Source organism: Tasmannia lanceolata, unplaced genomic scaffold, assembly GCF_043159265.1.
Source record: "Tasmannia lanceolata isolate RefF3 unplaced genomic scaffold, GAP_Taslan_0.1 ptg000013l, whole genome shotgun sequence".
In the NCBI taxonomy this organism is placed as follows: Eukaryota; Viridiplantae; Streptophyta; class Magnoliopsida; order Canellales; family Winteraceae; genus Tasmannia; species Tasmannia lanceolata.
Window position 1 is genome coordinate 13381797 of NW_027518690.1, and position 24186 is coordinate 13405982.

The 24186-nt window shown below is 40.3% G+C and overlaps 1 protein-coding gene across 1 annotated transcript; it reads left to right on the top strand.

Moving 5' to 3' along the window:
• Positions 1-3045: 3045 nt before the first annotated feature.
• LOC143890544 (uncharacterized) lies at positions 3046-23821 on the top strand. The gene is made up of 6 exons (XM_077395278.1): positions 3046-4010; positions 8219-10157; positions 10725-10969; positions 11186-11370; positions 11467-11841; positions 23801-23821. The coding sequence occupies exons 2-6, from the start codon at positions 8389-8391 to the stop codon at positions 23819-23821; spliced, it is 2595 nt and encodes an 864-aa protein (XP_077251393.1). The 5' UTR covers positions 3046-4010; positions 8219-8388.
• Positions 23822-24186: the final 365 nt, after the last annotated feature.

A 24186-nucleotide genomic window follows, 5' to 3' on the forward strand; every position in this document is an offset into this window, starting at 1 on the left:
CATACAAATTGGAATCTAAATCCAACAAATAAATTTAAGCTAGCAACCAAAAATCAAATGCTATAAAAAATAGTGATGAACTTTCACTCATCTAGAATTGAATTCTCATTCATAAGAAAAAGCCACTAAACCACTGATGCATAGAGGAATTGATTTAGACTATTTGATCATTTTTAGTGTAAATTCATCAAAACCTGAATCAAGACAAAATTCTACAACCCACCAATATATATGAAACCAAAAGCAAAAAACAAAAGACCGAATCCAAGCTTCAGACCCTAAATCGAGGAAATCAAAATAGAAATGCATGCACAGACCATACATATATGAGTGCAAATCAAAATGAGACTTGAAGAAGAAAATAATGAGCACCTTATCTCTTTGGGGAATTCTATTTGCTTATCTCTCCGGACGAATCCACTAATGCATTTGCTTGTTTTCTTTCCTTCCTAAATTTTCTCCGAACTCTGAACCGTTGAATCCACAAAATCGAGCCATTCTCTTTTCCTTTTCTTCTCTCTCTGCTGTTGTGAAATTTCAAAAAAGTTGCTGCCGGATTTCTTGGAGATCAGCCGGATTCCGGCAAGTCTCCCGGAGAAGATAAGGGATTAGGGTTAGGTTTATGGTTTAAAACTATAGATTTAGGGTTTGAGAGCATAGATCTAAGGTTTTTACCACCGGCTCTTAGTTTTAGAGACAAGCTTGCCGATCGAAGAGGACAATGACTGACCGGAGCTGACAGATTTGTCAAAGAAGATGACCGGAGTAGATGAAGTAATGAGAAGGAAAAAGGCTAAGGCAAAAAAAAAAATCTAAAGAGTATAGATCCAATAGAGGAGGGATCTAATAAAAGAGAAAGAAGATAAGCTTGCTGTTAGCAAGGCTTGGTCGGAATTTAACCAGAATCTCACCGGAGAACAGAAGATTTGATCGGAAAAGATGAACGGAAAAGGAGGGTTTCGGCGAGATCTACTTTCCCTCTCTAAAATCGTTTCTTTTTTTTCGCTCTTTCTCTCTCTTAAAAATTAGAAAAAAACCTAGCTATCTGATAAATGAAGCCTTAAGTGCTATTTATAGGATTTTCTGGGTGCTGATACTGGCACCCCATTTGATAAGCGCACAAATGCGCGAATCCAACCGGCTAATTCACCCCCCACGCTTGATAACTGCACAAACTCTGCTTGTCTTTTCCGAATTTTTTCGTCGGATTTTTCTGAAATTTTGTCAAGACATTTCTGAGGTTTTAAGGCTTCTAAAAAAGTATTCATGGGTACTTAGGGTCTTTGGATGAATGGAATTTTCCTTAAATACAAGGATTTTAGGGGAAAATGAAAAAACTAGTGGGCCACCCCCTCATTTGCACTACACACGCTCTCTCAGCCCGATTGCTGGGCAAACGAGTCTCGATCTTGATGAAATTCTGCAAGGGGTTAGAAAAGACCCAAATCCAGCCTAGGGCGAAGTTTGGGACCCTAATGCTGAGATTCAGATAGATTTGGCACGAGCCAGGAAGGTTTAGGGCTTAGTCAAAATGGGGTGTCTACACAGAGTCGCCACCTAGATGTGAGACCTAGGACCCATAATTAACCAGAAATCTAGACTCGCTACCTGGTTACAAGAATGGAAGGTATGGGGAGCTATCCACCACATGCACCATTCCTACCCGATAATCGGTCTTCAATTCCAAAAGTTAACTCTTTTAAATTTATTTTAAATGGCTCATTCAACTCTTTGTTAGTGTGCGAACTATGTGACATGCATCCTATGATCTAATTTCAATGTGAATCCTAAATGTGTATCTTGATTACTTTATTTGTCTGGATTCAATCTAAGTGACAGTTCTCCTAAAATTCTAATTTCATGGAAAATCCTAAGTGATTTGATTAAGCATTTACAAGAAAATTAATATACAGAACACCACAATTTGTTGTAGTGCCGACTCGCGGTTGGTATGCCATCAGACATCCAAGCTGCCTACGTACCCAAGCCTCACTGGGATCAGAGTCGACGTAGTTCGGTGCACCTAAGCTAAGCTACTTATGCCTAACTCAACTAAGACACCGACCTAGACGGGATTGACTGTTTCAACAGTTTTAGGAGAAGTTATTTAATTCAAGTTGAAGATTTTATTATCCTAGGATTTCATCTAAGATGCTATATGATTCTTATCTAAATGCAAGTTGTTCCTTAGACTAATGCAGGTTAGCCTACATCCTAGTTTACTAGGCTTGTCCTAGGGAAAGATTGGGTGACTACTGTAACTAGACCTATGGCACGGTTGCTATACATAGCAAACGTCCGTGATGAGACTGGACTCCTAACTCTAGGACTCCCTAAAACCTAAGACTCCCGAAAACTTAGGACACGACCTGACACCAGTGTTCCTAAATTGGGCTCTAATGGTTCTTACGACGGAAACCATAATCCAATGGTTCCGAGAGACATGAGACGAATCGATTTCAGTTCTTGAAGTTAATGAATTTCAGATTTTAAAGATTTTCAGTTTATGGACACTTTAAGGAATACCAATGGTTCTAGGGTTCACCAATTTTGGCCTCGAATGGCATCCAAGGAAGGGAATCATGCGCTCTTTCCTTGTGCAATTTAATACTTAGGTTATAGCATCTTATTGCCTGGCATATCTCAGGATTTCCGTGGACAGTAACCTCGGAGCCAACAACATGCTATAGCTTAAATATTCAAATTGTCAAAGATCGGTTGCAATTGAGATACGATTATGGATGCACTGGCCATTTTTCCAGGGGAATCTAAGAATCCTAAGATTTCTGTTTTAATGGTTTAAGGAGTGATCGTGTGACAAAAATTCAAGGTTCTTTAGAAACTTTATGATGATTTTTTAATTAATTTCGAATTTTTAATGGATTTTATCAATTTTAAACATATGAGTGATTTTAGAAGTGAAATTATTGCAAAAAAATTCGAAACTAGTTGAAACTTTTACAGCAGCAAGATATGATGGAATATAGCTTACTGGAAGAGTTTTGTAGATTTTTACATTAAGCTCTGTAGACACCCCATTTTGACCGGACCCAAGTTCGCTATGCTTGGGCGTGTAGACACCCCATTTTGCTCTGCCTTAAGAAATTAGGGTTTTTCCATCGGTTTTCCAATGTCCTTCCTTCCCGCGTCCGTTTGTTACATTTCTAAATATTTTTGGTTGTTTCCGTCATGTTTCGTATTTTTCCGTTGAGTATTGAGAAGGGTTATTCATGAGAATCCGAGCAAAAGAGAATGTGAGACCCGCTGGTGTGGGACCCGTTTGTGTGGGACCCGCTAGTGTGGGACCCGTTTGTGTGGGACCCGCTGATGTGGGACCCGCTGGTGTGGGACCCGTTTGTGTGGGACCCGGTGATGTGGGACCCGCTTGTGTGGGACCCGCTGATGTGGGACCCGCTTGTGCGGAACCCACAAAGTGGGACTCACCATTAGCATGACTTAACTTTCTCTACCATTTCCACTAACTTCATTTTTCCCTTTAAAATAACATCATTATCTCCATTACCATTATATATTCCATTATTCTCACCACCATTCCCACCATTACCATTATATATTCCATTATCCCCACCACCATTCCCACCATTACCATTATATATTCCATTATCCCCACCACCATTCCCACCATTACCATTATATATTCCATTATTCCCACCACCATTCCCACCATTACCATTATATATTCCATTATTCTCCACCACACCCACCATTCTCATTATTTATTTCCACCTCTCCACTAAGTTTTTCACTATATAAAGAGAGGTGATGAGAAGGAAAAGGAGGAGAGAAAAAAAAAAGGAGAGAAGGAAGAGAAAAAAAAAAAGAAGAGAAAAAAAAAGAGGAGAAGAAAAAAAAAAGAAGAGAGGGAGAGAAAATAAGAGAGAAAGAGAGAGAGGAAAATATAAAAACAAAGAAGGAAGCGGAGCGGATCGCACGTCGGCCGGATTTTTGGATTTCTTCGGCTCTTGGATTCGGCGAGGAACTCATCACAGGTAGGTACACTGTTTTCGGAATTTTTTAGAATTATTTGGTATATTTTCGGATTTTTGCATGATTTTTAACAAAGAAAACTAAAAGATATACTAAACAGATTCCACAAATAATAAAATTTCGTGGGAAAATAATATGATAATGATACATTCTACCATGAATTTGTGAGAATTTTTGGATTTTGTTTGGTATATTATTTTATGCATTCTTTGAAAATTATCAGATTTTGGGAGAATTGTTACTGATGTCAAATCACAGATACAATTCTCCAAATTTTTACAGTAGTCTTAAAGTCTATACTTCTTGCTTCTGTAAAATTTTCAAGTGATTTTGATCTTGTTTCATATGAGCTGTAGTGTTAATTCATAATCTGGTTTGAAATTTAAAAAATCCGAAACTGATAGTAAATAGTTTTCTAAATTCATGGAAATCTTACAGCATGCTATTTTCACTTATATCTTACTAATGTAGAAATTTCATGGAATTTAGATTTCTATTTCTAGTAGTTTCTGTGTTATTTTGCAATCTGGTCTTATTGTTGTTAAATCAAAATTAAATATGAGCTTAATGTACAAATCCACAAAATTCATCCCGTAAGCTGCATGGATACCCATCTTACTGCTGTAGAAATTTTGATTCATTTCGAATTCGTTTGCTACAGTTTCACTTGTAAAAACACTCATATGTTTAAAATTGATAAAATCCATTGAAAATCCGAAATTAATTGAAAATCATCTGAAAATTTCTAAAGAACCTTAAATCTCTGTCACATGTTAACTCATTAATCCATTGAAACAGAAATCTTAGGGTCTTTAGATTTCCCTCGAAAAATGGCCAGTGCATCCATAATCGTATCCCAATTGCAACCAATCTTTGACAATTTAGATATTTAAGCTATAACATGTTATTGGCTCCGAGGTTACTGTCCACGGAAATCCTGAGATCTGCCAGGCAATAAGATGCTATAACCTAAGTATTAAATTGCGCAAGGAAAGAGCGCACGATTCCCTCCCTTGGATGCCATTCTGGGCCGAAATTGGTGTACCCATAGGAGGCATGCTTTGCCTCATATAAAAGTCTTTGACTCATTTGTTTGTGTGATGTTGTTGTTAGTGGAGTCTCTGACTCGTGTTTCCTTTTCTTTTAGAGAGTCTTTGATTCACTTCGTTTTCTTAGTAGGTATTATTAGAGAGTCTTTGACTCATTCGTTCTTTTGTGGTATTACTAGGGAGTCTTTGACTCATTGGTTCTTCTGTTGGCGTTTTTTGGGAGTCTTTGACTCATTCCTCCTCTAAGTTGTAGTATTAGAGAGTCTCTGACTCATTTGTTCCCCTCTTTAGTGTTGTTAGTTCGGAGTTTCTCCTTTAGAGTTGTTGATTACTTCGCTTTGATTAGAGGCTAACTCAGTCTTATTAAAGCTTTGCTTGCTTGGGATCTTGGATCGTTTTCTCTCTTCTTGGGACGCTATCTTTCTTGTTGTGGTTCGTCTCTTTGAGGCGTTAGTTGCTTGTTTGGGGTTTCCCCTTTTTGCTTTAGGGCTTTGCCCTAGTTTATGGTTATGCTTGTTTATTCTCTGTAAGAGTGAATTCATCTAAAGGTCCTGAGCATTGGAAAAGCTTTAAAATCCAAAAACATTAGAAATTTAAAACTCAAAAACATTTGAAAACTTTAAAAATATCAAAAACATTTGAAAATATAAAAAAACCTTAAAAAATCTGAAGTGTGAGTGTTTCTTTTAGAAGCGTAGTTTGAGAGTTCGTTTCGAACTACGTTGGCTTGATCCTCTTCCGAGGTACGTAGTGCAGCTTGGGATTTACATCCCAAGTCCAGCCAAACTTTTTTTGTAAATAAACGTTTTAAACCTTCTTCAAAAAAATATAGTTTTCAAAAGACCTTCCTCTAGAGTTAGGAGTTTCTCCTCGATAGAGAATTTTAGAGTTAGGGTTTTTCTTTTGATAGGTTGTTTGATTGATTGTTTCCTGTGTGCTTGTTTTAGAGTTAGATGTCTGTCCTAGAGTTATAGGAGCGCCTCCGTCCGGTCAGTCGGCGATCCATATCGCCGAGTGATGACTAGAGTAGGATACGCTAGTCCACCCTTGGTTTTCCGTAGGAAATACAGCCTAGTCAGACATAGGTTGTAAGAACCACCTGCATTAGCTTAGGGCTAATCTGCATTTAGTTAGGGCATATAGGGTGTCATAAAATCCACAATTCACTGAAATTTAAATAATCGTACAAGAAACTTTAATAACCGGTTCGGTCTTTTAGATCGAGTCTAGGATAGAAGTCTAGGTGTCTTAGGCATCCTAGCTTAGAATAGGCGCGAAGAACTACGTTGCCTTGATTCTCGTGGAGGCGGGGATACGTAGGCTTCTTTGGATGAATACCAGATCATCTGAGGACTCGGGCTAATCACTTTTAAAACTGTTGAAACAATCAAATCACTTAGGATTTTCCATGAAATTAGAATTTTAGGAGAACTTTCACTTAGATTGAATCCAAAGCAATTAAGAAATCAAGATACACATTTAGGATTCACATTGAAATTAGATCATAGGATGCATGTCACATAGATAGCACATTAACAGAGAGTTGAATGAGCCATTAAAAATGAATTTAAAAGAGTTAACTTTTGGAATTGAAGACCGATTATCGGGCAGGAATGGTGCATGTGGTGGATAAATCCCCATACCTTCCATTCTTGTAACCAGGTAGCGAGTCTAGATTTCTGGTTAATTATGGGTTCTAGATCCCACATCTAGGTGGCGACTCTGTCAGTCTCTTTTGTGTGGAATTCGGATTGCCTTAGTGATCCCAAGTTCACATAAAAGATGAATTAAAATTAATAATAAAAGGCACACGCCAATCGCGTGGGTACGAGAGACCAAGAGATAGTGCGTGGCGGCTCTCGCGCCACCACCCCTCTCGCGGGATCGGGTCCCACAGACTGGCGACTCTGCTGGGGACCACCTAACTTCATTACAATTCCAAAGGATAACTCATTTGAATCTATTTCAACTGGCTCATGAAAACTCTATCTCTTTTATGCTTGTTAGATTAGTTTGTATGCTTTATTTTCTCATCACATTTACTCAAACTTAATCTAACAAAACCTGAAGGCATCATAGATTGCGCGAACTTATTGCACACACTTACATCACTTTCATCTAAACCCCTGCATCTCACATGCACACACGTCCTATTTTAGGAACCCGGAGTGTTATCTAGCATGGTTGACTGGGATTTCATCACCTGGTGCCTCTGTGCTAGAGAAGCATTCCACCCTTAGCCTAGTACCTTTATGGTACGTAAACGGATCTCTTGTTCACGTACTGATACGCCGGACACTGGTACAGTATATCGAACATGGATTCGCGCTAAGGGAACTCTTGGCCTTACCCCTAGATTAACCCACACATGCATGTAGTATACGAACACATGTGCATCACGTGTGTGAGCCTAGTTTAGGATATCTTACCCAATTGTGTGTGTGAGCCTAGTTTAGGATATCCTACCCATTTGTGTCTAGATTAGGCCGTAGTCCATCTTTCAATGGCTACGATCGGTCCTAGGTACACAAACAAAGTCATGAGTCGAGATCCTCTCTCCACTCCGCTAGATTAGGGTTAGGGTTGATGCCTTCAGGTAACACTGATAAAATGTGCGAAAATTAAAAAAACTTTTCCTTTGGGGTTAGGATGTAAATCCCATTCATTTCCAAAGATCTCATAGGATTAGTCATTCATGATCCATCTGTTGAAAGCAATCTTATGCTATCTCATCTCATCTTGATCTCATCTTGTTGTTGATATCCATCATTCAGATTTTAGATCTGGTCCTTGACCCGACTTTTGTCATTCTTATGGCCATGGTCTATTATCTGAGCCATTGATTGATCCATGTTTATCATATATCTTTTACCCCTGGATCATATCGAAATCATTGATGAAAAAGTTTGATCTCACCTGTATTCTTTGAGTGCATGATCGTTGCTGAGATCGAAACTTATTTTGATTAGGGATGTTTATCGTTCCTGACTCTTTCATTCCCAAAAGAAGAACGGTTATACCCAAAGAACACCTTAAGGAATAGATTGAGGATTCTTTCCAAATTAACATACCCGTTGATGTATTTCAAGATTACTCTTTTCTCTATTTGTTCAGAATCTTTATCTCATGATTATTGATCTAGTATGTTAACTTCCAATCAGGATTCTGAAAGATAGCAACCATCGCTTCAAAAAAGGGCACCCAAGCTAAACCTACCTGGTCTAGACCTACCTCAATATCTAGACTTGTTCGTCACTTTGATCCCACTGTGTCACCAACAGCACCTTTACCATCTTCACCAGAGTTGTCAGGTTCTTTTGAAGTCAACCAAATGGCTAATGATCCAGTGGACCCCATGATAACTATACAGGAAATGTTGAGAAATATGTGTCGAGATATAGCAGGGTTGAAAGATGAGGTGACTCATCTAAAAGACCAGAGTACTCAAAAGGTCTCTACTTCTAAAGATCCCGCCATTCAGCCTCCTCCGGCCACATCTCCTAACCTCACCAGACCAGTCATCTCTCCCGTAGAGATCGATCTAAAAGATGAGCAATATGCTGGGGAATACTTTGTCCCTCCGGTTAACAAGGAGAATGAGTTGTTCGATAAGTATGAGAAGATGGCTCGTGACATTGAGAGCATGAAGGTTCAAGCGTCCAAGGGATTCGATATTTCTGAATTTCTGATGTCCCCTAATGCCATATTCCCGCCTAAGTTCAAGGCACCAGACTATGACAAATATGATGGAACTGGGTGTCCGAGAAACCACGTCAGATGGTTCATCACTCTTTCCCAGCAGCATGGCTTAAGTCGAGAGCAGATGGCTCATTTGTTTCCTATGTCTCTTATAGGGGTAGCCAAAAGATGGTTTTTGAGGTTGAAACCAGAAGAGATTAGGACATTAGAAGAAATCTCTAACCGATTCGTAGAACAATTCTCCATGGAGGAAGGGATCGAGGTCACTAAAAGAGATCTGAAGCTGTTGAAGCAGAATCCTCAGGAGACATTCACATCTTTCATTAGGCGCTGGAGGCGCAAGTCTGCCCAACTGAGCCATAGAATGTCAGAGGAAGACCAGATAAAGTTGGTCCTCAAGAGCTTGTCCCCGCAGTACTTTCACTTCATGGCGCCGCAGCACTATCAGAATTTCGATCATTTGATTAAGACCGGCACCCAGATCGAGGATGCTATTGCTAAGGGCCTCCGAGCCAAAACGCTATCTGATGTCCGAGAGGGGAAGAGGCCTATGATCCAACCGAAGGAAGTACAAGCAGTCAGTTATACCAGACCAGTGGCCAAGCCTGTTGATGAAGTTGTTAGACCAATGGTGACGAAGCAGTTCAGGCAGTTTGACCCATTACCATTTCCACTGCCCATGATACTTAAGAAGTTGATCAGAGACAAGAAGATCAGACTTCCGGATGTCAAACCTGTACCTAATCCGCTGCCCGGAAACTGGAGAAGGGATCAATACTGTGAATATCACAGGGGCCCGGGACACATGACTGAGAACTGTTTGGCCTTGAAGCACGCGATTCAGAACATGATCGATAAAGATGAGCTTGCAGTTGAAAGGCCGAATATCACTCAGAATCCTCTCCCCAACCACCGTGCTGTTGCTCCTCCCACTACAAACGCTATCTTTGTAGATGAGCCCATCCTTGATCCCTCTGCTCTCATTTGCGCTATTACATCTGATAAAACATATGTTTTGAACTTTGACGATGAAGAGCTCAGAGAATTCAGAGAAAAAGAACCTTATGTGCTGTCGTTTGACGATGCTGAACTCGCTGAGTCATCTTCAGCCCACTCATATGTGCTTCAGAATGTTGGTCTGGAAGAAGCAAAGGAAGCCACCTATGTTCTAAGGATGGAGGACTTTGAAGAGGATGTCAGTAATGCACCTTATGTTTTCAGAACGGACGAAGACGAACTGCTATTGCTGGATGATCAGTGTAACGAGATGCGTCACATGACCCGAGGTGGGCGAGTGTTCAAACCACCAGAATTGAGTGTAGAAAACCCGGCAGGGGTTGCAAGAAACTCAGAAAATCAGAGGCAGAATAAAGTGAGCGCAGACGAAGAAGATGAGAGCCTGTTAAAGCAGCTGAAGAAGACTCAGGCTAATATCTCGGTATGGGGTTTACTAATGGCCTCATCGAAGCACAGAAAGCTAGTCCTTCAAGAGCTTAATGCAGCACAAGTTTCTGTTAATACCTCACCTGACGAGCTTGTCAGTCTCGTAGCCATGGCCAGAGCTGCGAAAACATTGTCATTCGCTGATGACGATTTACCTCCTGAGGGCCGAGACCATACTAAGCCTCTTAAAATCACAGTCTTCTGTAACAAGAAGAAGGTGCCAGAGGTGTTGGTTGACAACGGCTCTGCACTGAATGTTTGCCCATTAAGCACCGCAGCAACCCTGGGGTTCAGTCCTGAGAATTTTATTCCATCCGAGCAGGGTATTCTAGCATATGATGGCACTCGCCGAGATGTAATCGGGACTTTGGTCACTGAGATACAGATTGGCGGAGAAGACTTTGAGGTAGAATTTCAAGTCTTAGATATTAAGGCTTCATTCTTACTGTTGCTTGGCCGTCCTTGGATGCACAAGGTCGGGGTTGTTCCGTCTACTCTCCACCAAAAACTGAAGTTCATTCGCAGGAACAGAGTGATAACAGTAAAGGGGGATCCTGATCTCGAGATAGGGCAGATCACTCCGGACATAACTGGGGAAAGATCCAAAGATGTCAATTTGACGGGGTTTTCACTAGAGGTAACTACGATCACTTTCAAAGAGGCTTTGAATGAGGAAATTTGTTTCCTGACCAGTACGAATTCGAATGTCATCAGAATGATTCGCCGACAGGGCTATATGCCAGGCGCCGGGTTAGGCAAATATCATCAAGGTTTGACCGAGTTTCCTGTGTTCAAAACATTCAATGGTTTGTTCGGACTGGGTTACAAGCCTACAAAGAAGGAAATTGTAGAGATGAAGCAGTTGATGCTGAAATGGGCAGAAAACCGTCGTCGGGGCTTGAGGCTACCAATGGCACCCATTGATTTGAAAATGAACGGTCGATTCCGAAAAGAAGGCGCAGCCTTTCCTTTCTGTGGCTTTGCAGAGTTTTGGTTGGATGAGAGCACAGGTCAGATGCTTCCGGGGTTTGAGATTTTCTTCGATCTTGAGCTAGAAGATGAGCCAGTGGGTATGCAGATTGTAGAGACAGAGTCTGAGGCTGATTGGACAGAGCACATAGAGCCGAGTCTTCTGAATTCACTTTTCCAAGAAGGGTCACAGACTGTGGCCGTGATTGGCAGGAGCCCGCTGATACTTGACCCAACTCGTCTTATCACCCCGGCTGAGGAACCTCTGACTAACTGGACTTCTCAAGTCCTACCCCAGGTTATTTTCCAGTACAAACGAATCCCTTCAGAAGAGTCAGTCGTCCATAAATACGTGTCAGTCTCCGGGTTTGATTCAGAGTCTATATCTTCTAATGAGTCTTTTGATGCAGGTACCATAGAGGACCATTCACCTGAGATCGGCGACGTTTCTTCCTTTTCAAGCGAGATTGAGTTGGAGTCTGTTCATAATAAAGCATCTGTTGCTGTTTCCTTTTATAGTTCTGAGTCAGTTGACGCAGGTGTCAACATTTCCATCGAGTCTGTAAAAATGAGTCCAAAGTTCATTGTACCCCCCGATGAGGGTAATTCGTCTGTTGATGTATATGATTCAAATTCCAATGAAATGAAGGATTCTTCTTTTGAGTACATTCCTGTCTCTATTTCATCTGCTGAATCTGCTATAAAATCTGATAATCTTAATAATAACAATCAAGACTCCCCCTCTGATGAGGATGCCGACAAAACTCCCCCTGAAATCAGACATATGATCCAACAGGAGGAGAGTCACCGAGCAAAACCACTTGATGAGGAAGTTGAAACTGTGAATATTGGTGATGAAACCTCAATTAAGGAAATAAAGATTGGCAAAACTTTATCCCCTGAAGAACGCGAGGAATTGATCACCCTGCTTAAAGAGTTCAAAGAAGTTTTTGCTTGGTCTTACGATGATATGCCAGGATTAAGTGAGGAAATCGTCCAGCACAGATTACCCTTAATCCTTGGTGCTAAGCCAAAGAAGCAAAAACTCCGAAAGCTCAAAACAGAATGGGAGTTGAAAGTCTATGAAGAAGTGAAGAAATTGTTAGAAGTAAAATTCATCCAGGTGGTGGAATATCCTGAATGGCTCGCTAACATAGTACCGGTGCCCAAAAAGGACGGGAAAGTCAGAATGTGTGTTGATTTTAGAGATTTAAACAAAGCAAGTCCTAAAGATGACTTTCCTCTTCCAAGCATTGATCTCCTGGTGGATAACACTGCTGGGCATGCTCTTTTATCCTTTATGGATGGATTCTCAGGGTACAATCAGATTAAAATGGCACCTGAAGACATGTTGAAGACAGCGTTCATCACTCAGTGGGGTACATATTGCTACAGAGTGATGCCGTTTGGCTTGAAAAATGCTGGTGCTACATATCAGAGAGCCGCCACGACTCTTCTTCATGATATGATTCACAAAGAGGTTGAAGTTTACGTTGATGACATGATCGTAAAGGGGAAGACTCGGCCTGAGCACACTGTTGCCCTGAGAAAGTTTTTTGAGCGGATCAGGAAGTATCAGCTTCGTCTGAACCCGAGTAAATGTGTATTTGGCGTTACGTCAGGGAAACTCTTGGGGTTTATGGTCAGCGAAAGAGGGATTGAAGTGGACCCGCAGAAGATCAAGGCGATTCAAGAAATGCAGCCGCCGAAGACAGAAAGGCAGATCAGAGGTTTCCTTGGCAAAGTTCAGTATCTGAGACGGTTCATAGCACATCTGACGATGACATGTGAACCCATTTTCAAGCTTCTGAAGAAGAATTCCTCGAAGAAGTGGAATGAAGAGTGTCAGGAGGCTTTTGAAAAGGTTAAGCAATGCCTATCCTTGCCCCCTGTTCTTTCACCAGTTATTCCAGGCCAGCCGTTGCTGTTGTACTTATCTATCACGGATACAGCGATGGGTTGCATGCTTGCTCAGCAGGATCTTGAGTCTAAGAAAGAAAGACCCATTTACTACATCAGCAAGAAGATGCTAGAGTATGAATTAAAATACACTGTTTTGGAGAAGACTTGTCTCGCATTAGTTTGGGCAACCCAGAGGCTTAGACATTATTTGCTTTCAAACAAGGTTCTTCTGCTTTCACGAATGGACCCTCTAAAGTACTTGTTTGAGAAACCTGCCCTTACAGGAAGGACTGCAAGGTGGTTATTGTTATTGTCTGAGTTCGACATCAGTTATGTCACTCAGAAATCAGTTAAGGGGCGGGTTATAGCTGAACAATTGGCCGATGCTCCAGTTGAGGAGAATGCTGTTCTAAGAGCCGAATTCCCTGATGAAGAAATTATGGATATCGAAGAAGAAGAGGTTCTCAGTACCAAGTGGTTAATGTACTTTGATGGAGCCGTAAACAGTCGTGGGCAAGGAGTAGGTGCAGTCTTGGTCTCTCCGAAGAAAGAATACATTCCTATCTCCATCAAGTTGCAGTTCGAGTGCACCAACAACATGGCAGAGTACGAAGCCTGTATTGCCGGACTTGAAGCAGCCTTAGCATTGCAGATTCAAGATATTGATGTGTTCGGGGATTCCATCCTGATCATTTACCAGATTAATGGGCAATGGAAAACTCGAGAAGATAGATTGATCCCTTATAATATGTATTTGGAATCTCTAGTCCAAAAATTCAAGAGCGTCACATTTACTCACTTATCAAGGACCAGAAATCATTTTGCTGATGCTTTGGCCACTTTAGCCTCGATGTTAGATATCTCCGCTACAATGGAAGTTCAACCGTTAGCCATCAGACTGCAATGGGCCCCTGCGCACGTAAATGCTATAGAGATTTCAGCTAGATGTCCAGATGGGAAGCCTTGGTACACAGATATCAGAAACCTCATTTCAGGCAAGGGTCATCCTCCGGAAGCTTCAAGCAAGGAAAGGAAAACTCTCCAGAAGTTATCTGCGAATTTCATCATTTGCGGTGAAGAGCTATATAGAAGGTCATTTGATGGCATACAACTCCTTTGTGTTGATGAAGATAAAGCTGCAGAACTTATTGAGCAGACTCATGAGGGTGTTTGTGGACCTCATATGAACGGGAAGATGCTATCTAGAAAGATCCTTAGACTTGGATTCTATTGGCCTACAATGGAAACAGACTGCTTCGCATTTGTAAGAAAATGCCATAAGTGTCAAGTCTATGCGAATCTTATTCATGTTCCTCCTTCGGAGTTGCACTCCCTGACTTCGCCGTGGCCGTTTTCGGTATGGGGAATAGACATCATTGGGAAGATTTATCCGAGATCCTCGAGCGGACATGAGTACATTCTGGTGGCTATTGATTATTTCACAAAGTGGATAGAGGCTGCATCTTATGCTTCCATCACTTCGAACACAGTTGCGAAGTTCATCCGTACCAATATAATTTGCAGATACGGAGTACCTCACGAGTTGATTTCAGATAATGGATCACATTTCAAGAAAGAAGTGTTACACCTGTGTGAAGAGTTCAGGATAAGGCATCACAAGTCGTCTCCTTACAGGCCGCAGACGAATGGGGCCGTTGAAGCAGCAAATAAGAACATCAAAGTCATTATCAGTAAGATGACTGAGACATATAAGGACTGGTCGAACAAACTTCCTTATGCCTTATGGGCTTATAGAACATCGATCAGGTCTTCAACAGGCGTGACTCCGTATTCTTTGGTGTACGGAATGGAGGCTGTTCTCCCTGTTGAGTTAAGAATCCCCTCTTTGAGAGTGATGGTGGAGGCCGATCTGCCAGAGTCAGAATGGGCGAAGGCCAGACACAATGAGCTACAGATGATAGATGAGAAGAGGCTGAGAGCCTTATATCATATCCAAGGATATCAGAGACGGATTGAGAGAGCTTTCAATAAGAAGGTTCGTGTCCGAGATTTGAAGCCTGGAGATCTTGTATTGAAGTCCTACAGGGCACCGGTATTTGACCCAAGAGGAAAGTTCAGGCCAAACTGGTCTGGTCCTTACATTGTTGATGAAGTCCTGCCTGGAAAAGCCGTAAGACTGCTCAATGAAAATGGAGAAAAATTAAATGAACCTACAAACCTGGATCAATTAAAAAAATATTATGCTTAAGTACACCAGGAGGCCATCCTTGGACGATTTGAGCTTCAAGCCAATACCCAAATGTTTTAAACTATTTGCAAACCCGTTGGGCCTAGAAAAAAATGAATAATGAAACCCCTTTCCGCTAAAAAAACCTGTGAGCCAAAAGCAAAATCAAAATTTCTTTGTTAAACTTAAACCAGGGGCATCTTTTATGACTTTCGTCATAAAAGATTTTAAACCCGAACTACGCGTGACCTGATTCCCAATTTCTTTAAGGATACGTAGGCAGTCTGGAGGATCCAGATTCGGTCCAGATACATGCAAACATACCAAAGTCTAACCGGTTTGAACCTAAGCCCACCCGAAAGTCCTTCTGGTATACTCAGGCCCAGGTTTGTAGAGAAACAGAAAGAAAGAAAAATGATGGAGTCTTAGACCCGCTAGACTGAAAACCCGCAAGGGCGGTCTAGGCAAAAGTTAGGGTCATTCACCCGCTAAGCTGAAAACCCGAAAGGGCGGCTTAGGCAAAAATCAGGGTGCTGAGCCTGCTGGATGGAAAATCTGCAAGGGCAGACAGTCCAGGCAAAAATTAAGGCATATGGTCCGCCGAATCGAAAACCTGAAAAGGCGATTTGGTCATGGCAGTGACTTCATGGAGAGAGGACAAGGCTTTAAAAAGCCAGCTAAACTTTCGATTTTCTCTGACACCTTCTCAAAGTCTAAGTAAGCACCATCAAGACTTCTTTTGGTACTCTTTGAGCCAGAGAAGTTGAAATCGAGCAATCTGAAGGGAGGATAACCATGGCAGAAATCCTGAAAAGAGGGTTGAAACACCTTTAAACACGGTATTCAAAAGACTCTAAGAGAGTGGCTTTTACCATTTTTTTTGTTTAAAAAAAAAACCCTATCAGACTAAGAAGCAGATTTCAGTCTATCTTGGTATTTGAGTCAGGTGTCCGTCAATGTCCTCGTTCGTTGTTTGTCAAAGTCTTTCCTTTGTCAAGTCGAGTTCAATTCTTCAGAGTCCTGTTCCTCCCTAAGCCGGGGTGGCAAAAAAAAAAAAGAGAGAGGAGGGAAAGCAGAACTCTCAGAGAAGCAGAGAATTTATGGCCCCTGTGAACAAGTGCAAAGCAGAGCAATTCAGAGGTTGATAGGCTTTCAGCCCAATTCCAGCATTAGCAGATGGTAGTGATGAAGCAGGATTTTGAGCAGAACCATGTTCTTGTATTTTTAAGAGCCTTATAAGCCCAAGTGTTCATCAGAAAAGTTTGTAACCCCAAGTGTACATTAATGAAAGCCTTTGGCCCATTTTTCTTGTGTTGCTCTCCAAATGAATTTTGTTATGGAAGTAATCATACTAGGGGCATCTTTTATGACTCACGTCATAAAAGATGTCAAATACACATTGATATTTGAAATGGACATTCTCCTCAAATAGAGACTAGAGAGTTTGAACACGCTCTTTTTGTTCAAGCTCTCCTGTCGAGTATTTGGCTCGTGTTGCTTTGGTAAAGCTTCAATCTCTAAAAATAAAAAATAAAATAAAATAAAAAATAAAAAAAAATAATAAGAATGACTCTTTGAGTGTGACATTTGAGACTTTTTAAGTGTCCGCAGTGTGTCCCTACCTAACAAGTTGGGAGTCAGGCATACCTGCGAGGGGGTTTGTATGGATCCGTGTTGCATGACGGGCATACAAATCTGGATTTATATGGAACCGTGTTACACCACGGGCATATAAATCTGGGGTCTTATGAGATAATTTAGCAATTCCTTTGTTGATGTGAGACTCTTTGAGTAGTTAAGACCCTTCGAGTGTTACAGACTCTTCGGGTAGTTGAGACTCTTTGAGTATAAATGTTTTGTGTTGATTTGAGACTCTTTGAGTAGTTGAGACCCTTCGAGTGTTACAGACTCTTCGGGTAGTTGAGACTCTTTGAGTATTAAATGTTTTGTGTTGATTTGAGACTCTTTGAGTAGTTGAGACCCTTCGAGTGTTACAGACTCTTCGGGTAATTGAGACTCTTTGAGTATAAATGTTTGGTGTTGATTTGAGACTCTTTGAGTAGTTGAGACCCTTCGAGTGTTACAGATTCTTCGGGTAGTTGAGACTCTTTGAGTATAAATGTTTTGTGAGACTCTTTGAGTAGTTGAGACCCTTCGAGTGTTGCAGACTCTTCGGGTAATTGAGGCTCTTTGAGTATAAATGTGTTTTGTGTTGATTTGAGACTCTTTGAGTAGTTGAGACCCTTCGAGTGTTGCAGACTCTTCGGGTAGTTGAGGCTCTTTGAGTATAAATGTGTTTTGTGTTGATTTGAGACTCTTTGAGTAGTTGAGACCCTTCGAGTGTTGCAGACTCTTCGAGTAGTTGAGACTCTTTGAGTATAAATGTTTTGTGTTGATTTGAGACTCTTTGAGTAGTTGAGACCCTTCGAGTGTTACAGACTCTTCGGGTAGTTGAGACTCTTTGAGTATAAATGTTTCGCGTTAATTTGAGACTCTTTGAGTAGTTAAGGCCCTTTGAGTATTACAGACTCTTCGGGTAGTTGAGGCTCTTTGAGTATAAAGATTTCTGTGTGTTTGAAGCTCTCTGAGTGATTGATTTGAGACTCTATGAGTGTTACATACTCTTTGAGTAATTTGATTTGATATTCTTTGAAGGGTTGATTTACGTCTGCATCGATAGTGGTCTGCTTTCTTTGAGGTAATTTCATTGGGTTCGTTTTCTTAAAAGCTTTGTTATAAAAGAGTATGTTTGTGTTTGCTTTAATAGAGTCTTTGCGTATTGATTTAAATAGTTGAGTTGTGAGTATTAGAGAGAAGCCATCTCACTGAGATGTCGTGATTGCCGAGTTATGGGTCGGTGAGAGGTTATCTCCCATTTGCTTGTTGTTTATGAGTCTCTTAATGTTACTTTGTTGTGTGCCCTTGTGAATACCATCCTTAGAACCCGAAAACCCAAAAAATTGCTTTGCTTTCGGGTCAGCCAAAATGTGTCGTCTGTTCAGCTTTGCCATTCGCGTGTTACACAGGCTTTGCCAAAGAGGGGCATCTGTAGACACCCCATTTTGACCGGACCCAAGTTCGCTATGCTTGGGCGTGTAGACACCCCATTTTGCTCTGCCTTAAGAAATTAGGGTTTTTCCATCGGTTTTCCAATGTCCTTCCTTCCCGCGTCCGTTTGTTACATTTCTAAATATTTTTGGTTGTTTCCGTCATGTTTCGTATTTTTCCGTTGAGTATTGAGAAGGGTTATTCATGAGAATCCGAGCAAAAGAGAATGTGAGACCCGCTGGTGTGGGACCCGTTTGTGTGGGACCCGCTAGTGTGGGACCCGTTTGTGTGGGACCCGCTGATGTGGGACCCGCTGGTGTGGGACCCGTTTGTGTGGGACCCGGTGATGTGGGACCCGCTTGTGTGGGACCCGCTGATGTGGGACCCGCTTGTGCGGAACCCACAAAGTGGGACTCACCATTAGCATGACTTAACTTTCTCTACCATTTCCACTAACTTCATTTTTCCCTTTAAAATAACATCATTATCTCCATTACCATTATATATTCCATTATTCTCACCACCATTCCCACCATTACCATTATATATTCCATTATCCCCACCACCATTCCCACCATTACCATTATATATTCCATTATCCCCACCACCATTCCCACCATTACCATTATATATTCCATTATTCCCACCACCATTCCCACCATTACCATTATATATTCCATTATTCTCCACCACACCCACCATTCTCATTATTTATTTCCACCTCTCCACTAAGTTTTTCACTATATAAAGAGAGGTGATGAGAAGGAAAAGGAGGAGAGAAAAAAAAAAGGAGAGAAGGAAGAGAAAAAAAAAAAGAAGAGAAAAAAAAAGAGGAGAAGAAAAAAAAAGAAGAGAGGGAGAGAAAATAAGAGAGAAAGAGAGAGAGGAAAATATAAAAACAAAGAAGGAAGCGGAGCGGATCGCACGTCGGCCGGATTTTTGGATTTCTTCGGCTCTTGGATTCGGCGAGGAACTCATCACAGGTAGGTACACTGTTTTCGGAATTTTTTAGAATTATTTGGTATATTTTCGGATTTTTGCATGATTTTTAACAAAGAAAACTAAAAGATATACTAAACAGATTCCACAAATAATAAAATTTCGTGGGAAAATAATATGATAATGATACATTCTACCATGAATTTGTGAGAATTTTTGGATTTTGTTTGGTATATTATTTTATGCATTCTTTGAAAATTATCAGATTTTGGGAGAATTGTTACTGATGTCAAATCACAGATACAATTCTCCAAATTTTTACAGTAGTCTTAAAGTCTATACTTCTTGCTTCTGTAAAATTTTCAAGTGATTTTGATCTTGTTTCATATGAGCTGTAGTGTTAATTCATAATCTGGTTTGAAATTTAAAAAATCCGAAACTGATAGTAAATAGTTTTCTAAATTCATGGAAATCTTACAGCATGCTATTTTCACTTATATCTTACTAATGTAGAAATTTCATGGAATTTAGATTTCTATTTCTAGTAGTTTCTGTGTTATTTTGCAATCTGGTCTTATTGTTGTTAAATCAAAATTAAATATGAGCTTAATGTACAAATCCACAAAATTCATCCCGTAAGCTGCATGGATACCCATCTTACTGCTGTAGAAATTTTGATTCATTTCGAATTCGTTTGCTACAGTTTCACTTGTAAAAACACTCATATGTTTAAAATTGATAAAATCCATTGAAAATCCGAAATTAATTGAAAATCATCTGAAAATTTCTAAAGAACCTTAAATCTCTGTCACATGTTAACTCATTAATCCATTGAAACAGAAATCTTAGGGTCTTTAGATTTCCCTCGAAAAATGGCCAGTGCATCCATAATCGTATCCCAATTGCAACCAATCTTTGACAATTTAGATATTTAAGCTATAACATGTTATTGGCTCCGAGGTTACTGTCCACGGAAATCCTGAGATCTGCCAGGCAATAAGATGCTATAACCTAAGTATTAAATTGCGCAAGGAAAGAGCGCACGATTCCCTCCCTTGGATGCCATTCTGGGCCGAAATTGGTGTACCCATAGGAGGCATGCTTTGCCTCATATAAAAGTCTTTGACTCATTTGTTTGTGTGATGTTGTTGTTAGTGGAGTCTCTGACTCGTGTTTCCTTTTCTTTTAGAGAGTCTTTGATTCACTTCGTTTTCTTAGTAGGTATTATTAGAGAGTCTTTGACTCATTCGTTCTTTTGTGGTATTACTAGGGAGTCTTTGACTCATTGGTTCTTCTGTTGGCGTTTTTTGGGAGTCTTTGACTCATTCCTCCTCTAAGTTGTAGTATTAGAGAGTCTCTGACTCATTTGTTCCCCTCTTTAGTGTTGTTAGTTCGGAGTTTCTCCTTTAGAGTTGTTGATTACTTCGCTTTGATTAGAGGCTAACTCAGTCTTATTAAAGCTTTGCTTGCTTGGGATCTTGGATCGTTTTCTCTCTTCTTGGGACGCTATCTTTCTTGTTGTGGTTCGTCTCTTTGAGGCGTTAGTTGCTTGTTTGGGGTTTCCCCTTTTTGCTTTAGGGCTTTGCCCTAGTTTATGGTTATGCTTGTTTATTCTCTGTAAGAGTGAATTCATCTAAAGGTCCTGAGCATTGGAAAAGCTTTAAAATCCAAAAACATTAGAAATTTAAAACTCAAAAACATTTGAAAACTTTAAAAATATCAAAAACATTTGAAAATATAAAAAAACCTTAAAAAATCTGAAGTGTGAGTGTTTCTTTTAGAAGCGTAGTTTGAGAGTTCGTTTCGAACTACGTTGGCTTGATCCTCTTCCGAGGTACGTAGTGCAGCTTGGGATTTACATCCCAAGTCCAGCCAAACTTTTTTTGTAAATAAACGTTTTAAACCTTCTTCAAAAAAATATAGTTTTCAAAAGACCTTCCTCTAGAGTTAGGAGTTTCTCCTCGATAGAGAATTTTAGAGTTAGGGTTTTTCTTTTGATAGGTTGTTTGATTGATTGTTTCCTGTGTGCTTGTTTTAGAGTTAGATGTCTGTCCTAGAGTTATAGGAGCGCCTCCGTCCGGTCAGTCGGCGATCCATATCGCCGAGTGATGACTAGAGTAGGATACGCTAGTCCACCCTTGGTTTTCCGTAGGAAATACAGCCTAGTCAGACATAGGTTGTAAGAACCACCTGCATTAGCTTAGGGCTAATCTGCATTTAGTTAGGGCATATAGGGTGTCATAAAATCCACAATTCACTGAAATTTAAATAATCGTACAAGAAACTTTAATAACCGGTTCGGTCTTTTAGATCGAGTCTAGGATAGAAGTCTAGGTGTCTTAGGCATCCTAGCTTAGAATAGGCGCGAAGAACTACGTTGCCTTGATTCTCGTGGAGGCGGGGATACGTAGGCTTCTTTGGATGAATACCAGATCATCTGAGGACTCGGGCTAATCACTAACTGTTGAAACAATCAAATCACTTAGGATTTTCCATGAAATTAGAATTTTAGGAGAACTTTCACTTAGATTGAATCCAAAGCAATTAAGAAATCAAGATACACATTTAGGATTCACATTGAAATTAGATCATAGGATGCATGTCACATAGATAGCACATTAACAGAGAGTTGAATGAGCCATTAAAAATGAATTTAAAAGAGTTAACTTTTGGAATTGAAGACCGATTATCGGGCAGGAATGGTGCATGTGGTGGATAAATCCCCATACCTTCCATTCTTGTAACCAGGTAGCGAGTCTAGATTTCTGGTTAATTATGGGTTCTAGATCCCACATCTAGGTGGCGACTCTGTCAGTCTCTTTTGTGTGGAATTCGGATTGCCTTAGTGATCCCAAGTTCACATAAAAGATGAATTAAAATTAATAATAAAAGGCACACGCCAATCGCGTGGGTACGAGAGACCAAGAGATAGTGCGTGGCGGCTCTCGCGCCACCACCCCTCTCGCGGGATCGGGTCCCACAAGCTCATATTTAATTTTGATTTAACAATTAATTGATCATATTGCAAAAATAACACAGAAACTACTAGAAATAGAAATCTAAATTCAATGAAATTTCTACAGAAATAAGATATGAGTAAATATAGCATTCTGTACGATTTTCATGAATTTTAGAAACTATTTACTATCAATTTCGGATTTTTCAATTTTCAGCCTAGATTATGAATTAATACTACATCCCATATGAAACAAGGTCCAAAGAACTTGAAACTTCTACAGAAACAAGAAATATAGAATATAAGACTACTGTAAAAATTTTGTGAATTTTAATGGTGATCTGTTATCTGTAAAAATTTACCCAAAATCTGATAATTTTCAAAGAAAGCATAAAATAACATACCAAACCAAATCCAAAAATTCTCAAAACTTCATTGTAGAATGTATCAGCATTATATTATTTTCCCACGGAATTTCATTAATTTTGGAATTCGTTTAATATATATTTTATTTTTCTTCCTCGAAAAGATATTTTTGAAGAGTTTTCTATTTAAAAAAAAACAATTTTCGAGAAAATTACGACTCCGGAAAACATCCTCCAACCTTGTTCTGATGTGATTAACAGAAGAAAAATTTAAAATTCCAAAAAATAGATCATCCGGAGATGGCTATTTTTTCGAATTTCGTAATTTTCAGCCAATATTTTAAATAAAATTTTACTCTTCACTCAAATTCTAAAAAACCATTGATCCAATGTCCGATCCGATCCGATAGTTATTTTACTCTATTTAAGTAGAACATCGTATTAAATTTTGGGACGAAACGGATTCGAAACACCCATGTAGATCATGATTTTAAGCACACACATTTAATATTAAATTAAATTCCTTTAAATGCTTAAAAATCATGCAAAAATCCGAAAATATACCAAATAATTCTGAAAAAAATCCGAGAACAGTGTACCTACCTACGGTGAAGATCCTCGCCGAATCCGAGAGCCGCAGAGTCCGGAAATCTCGCCGAAACTCGATCCGCTCCGTCCTTTTTCTTTCTTTCTTCGTTTTTTTTTTCTTTTATTTTGCTTGTTGTTCTTCTCACTGCCGATGGGGATGAGGTGGATGAGAGGGAGGCTGAGAGAGAGTAAGAGAGTAAGAGAGAGAGAGAGAGAGAGAGAGAGAGACCGAGAGAAAGAGACAGAGAGAAAGAGAACGAGAGAAAGAGATCGACAGAGAGGGAGAGTGAGTTTTGAGAGATGGACAGAGAGGGGCCAAGGGAGAGTGTGTGTGTCTGTGTGAGAGAGAGAGAGAGAGAGAGAGAGAGAGAGAGAGAGAGAGAGAGAGAGAGAGAGAGAGAGAAAGACCGAGAGAAAGAGACAGAGAGAAAGAGACCTAGAGAAAGAGGTCGACAGAGAGGGAGAGTGAGTTTTGAGAGATGGACAGAGAGGGGCCAAGGGAGAGTGAGAGAGAGAGAGAGAGGGAGAGAGGAGTAGAGAGAGAGAGAGAGAGAGAGAGAGAAACGCGAAAAAACAGAGCATGCTATGCTCTGTTTTTTTACGTTTTTTTCTTTTTTATTTTTTTGTTAAAACCTGTATTGTGAAGGTGAAGAAGATGAGAGGGTGATCATGAGATGATCCGAGAGATGCAGAGAAACTGAGAGAGGCAGATCGAGGGTGGGAGAGAGTGGAGAGACCGTGAGTGAGAGGACAGAGGGATGGAGATGGAGAGCAAAACAGAGGCAGCGAGAAGAGAGTGGGAATCGGCTGTCGTTGGGATAGATGGCTCGCTGTTGAGAGAGGGAGAGATCGCCGGCCGTTTCAGAGAGGGAGAGATAGAGATCTTTCTTTCTATTTTTCCAAAAACCGAGCTACCCTCTCACGCTGCTGCCCCTCCCCTCCTTTTTTTTTCTTTTTTTTTCACCCACCAGAGCTTGCTCTATCTATCCCTCCTCCTCTCTCCTTTTTCTCTTTTATAAAGCTCCCCTCCTA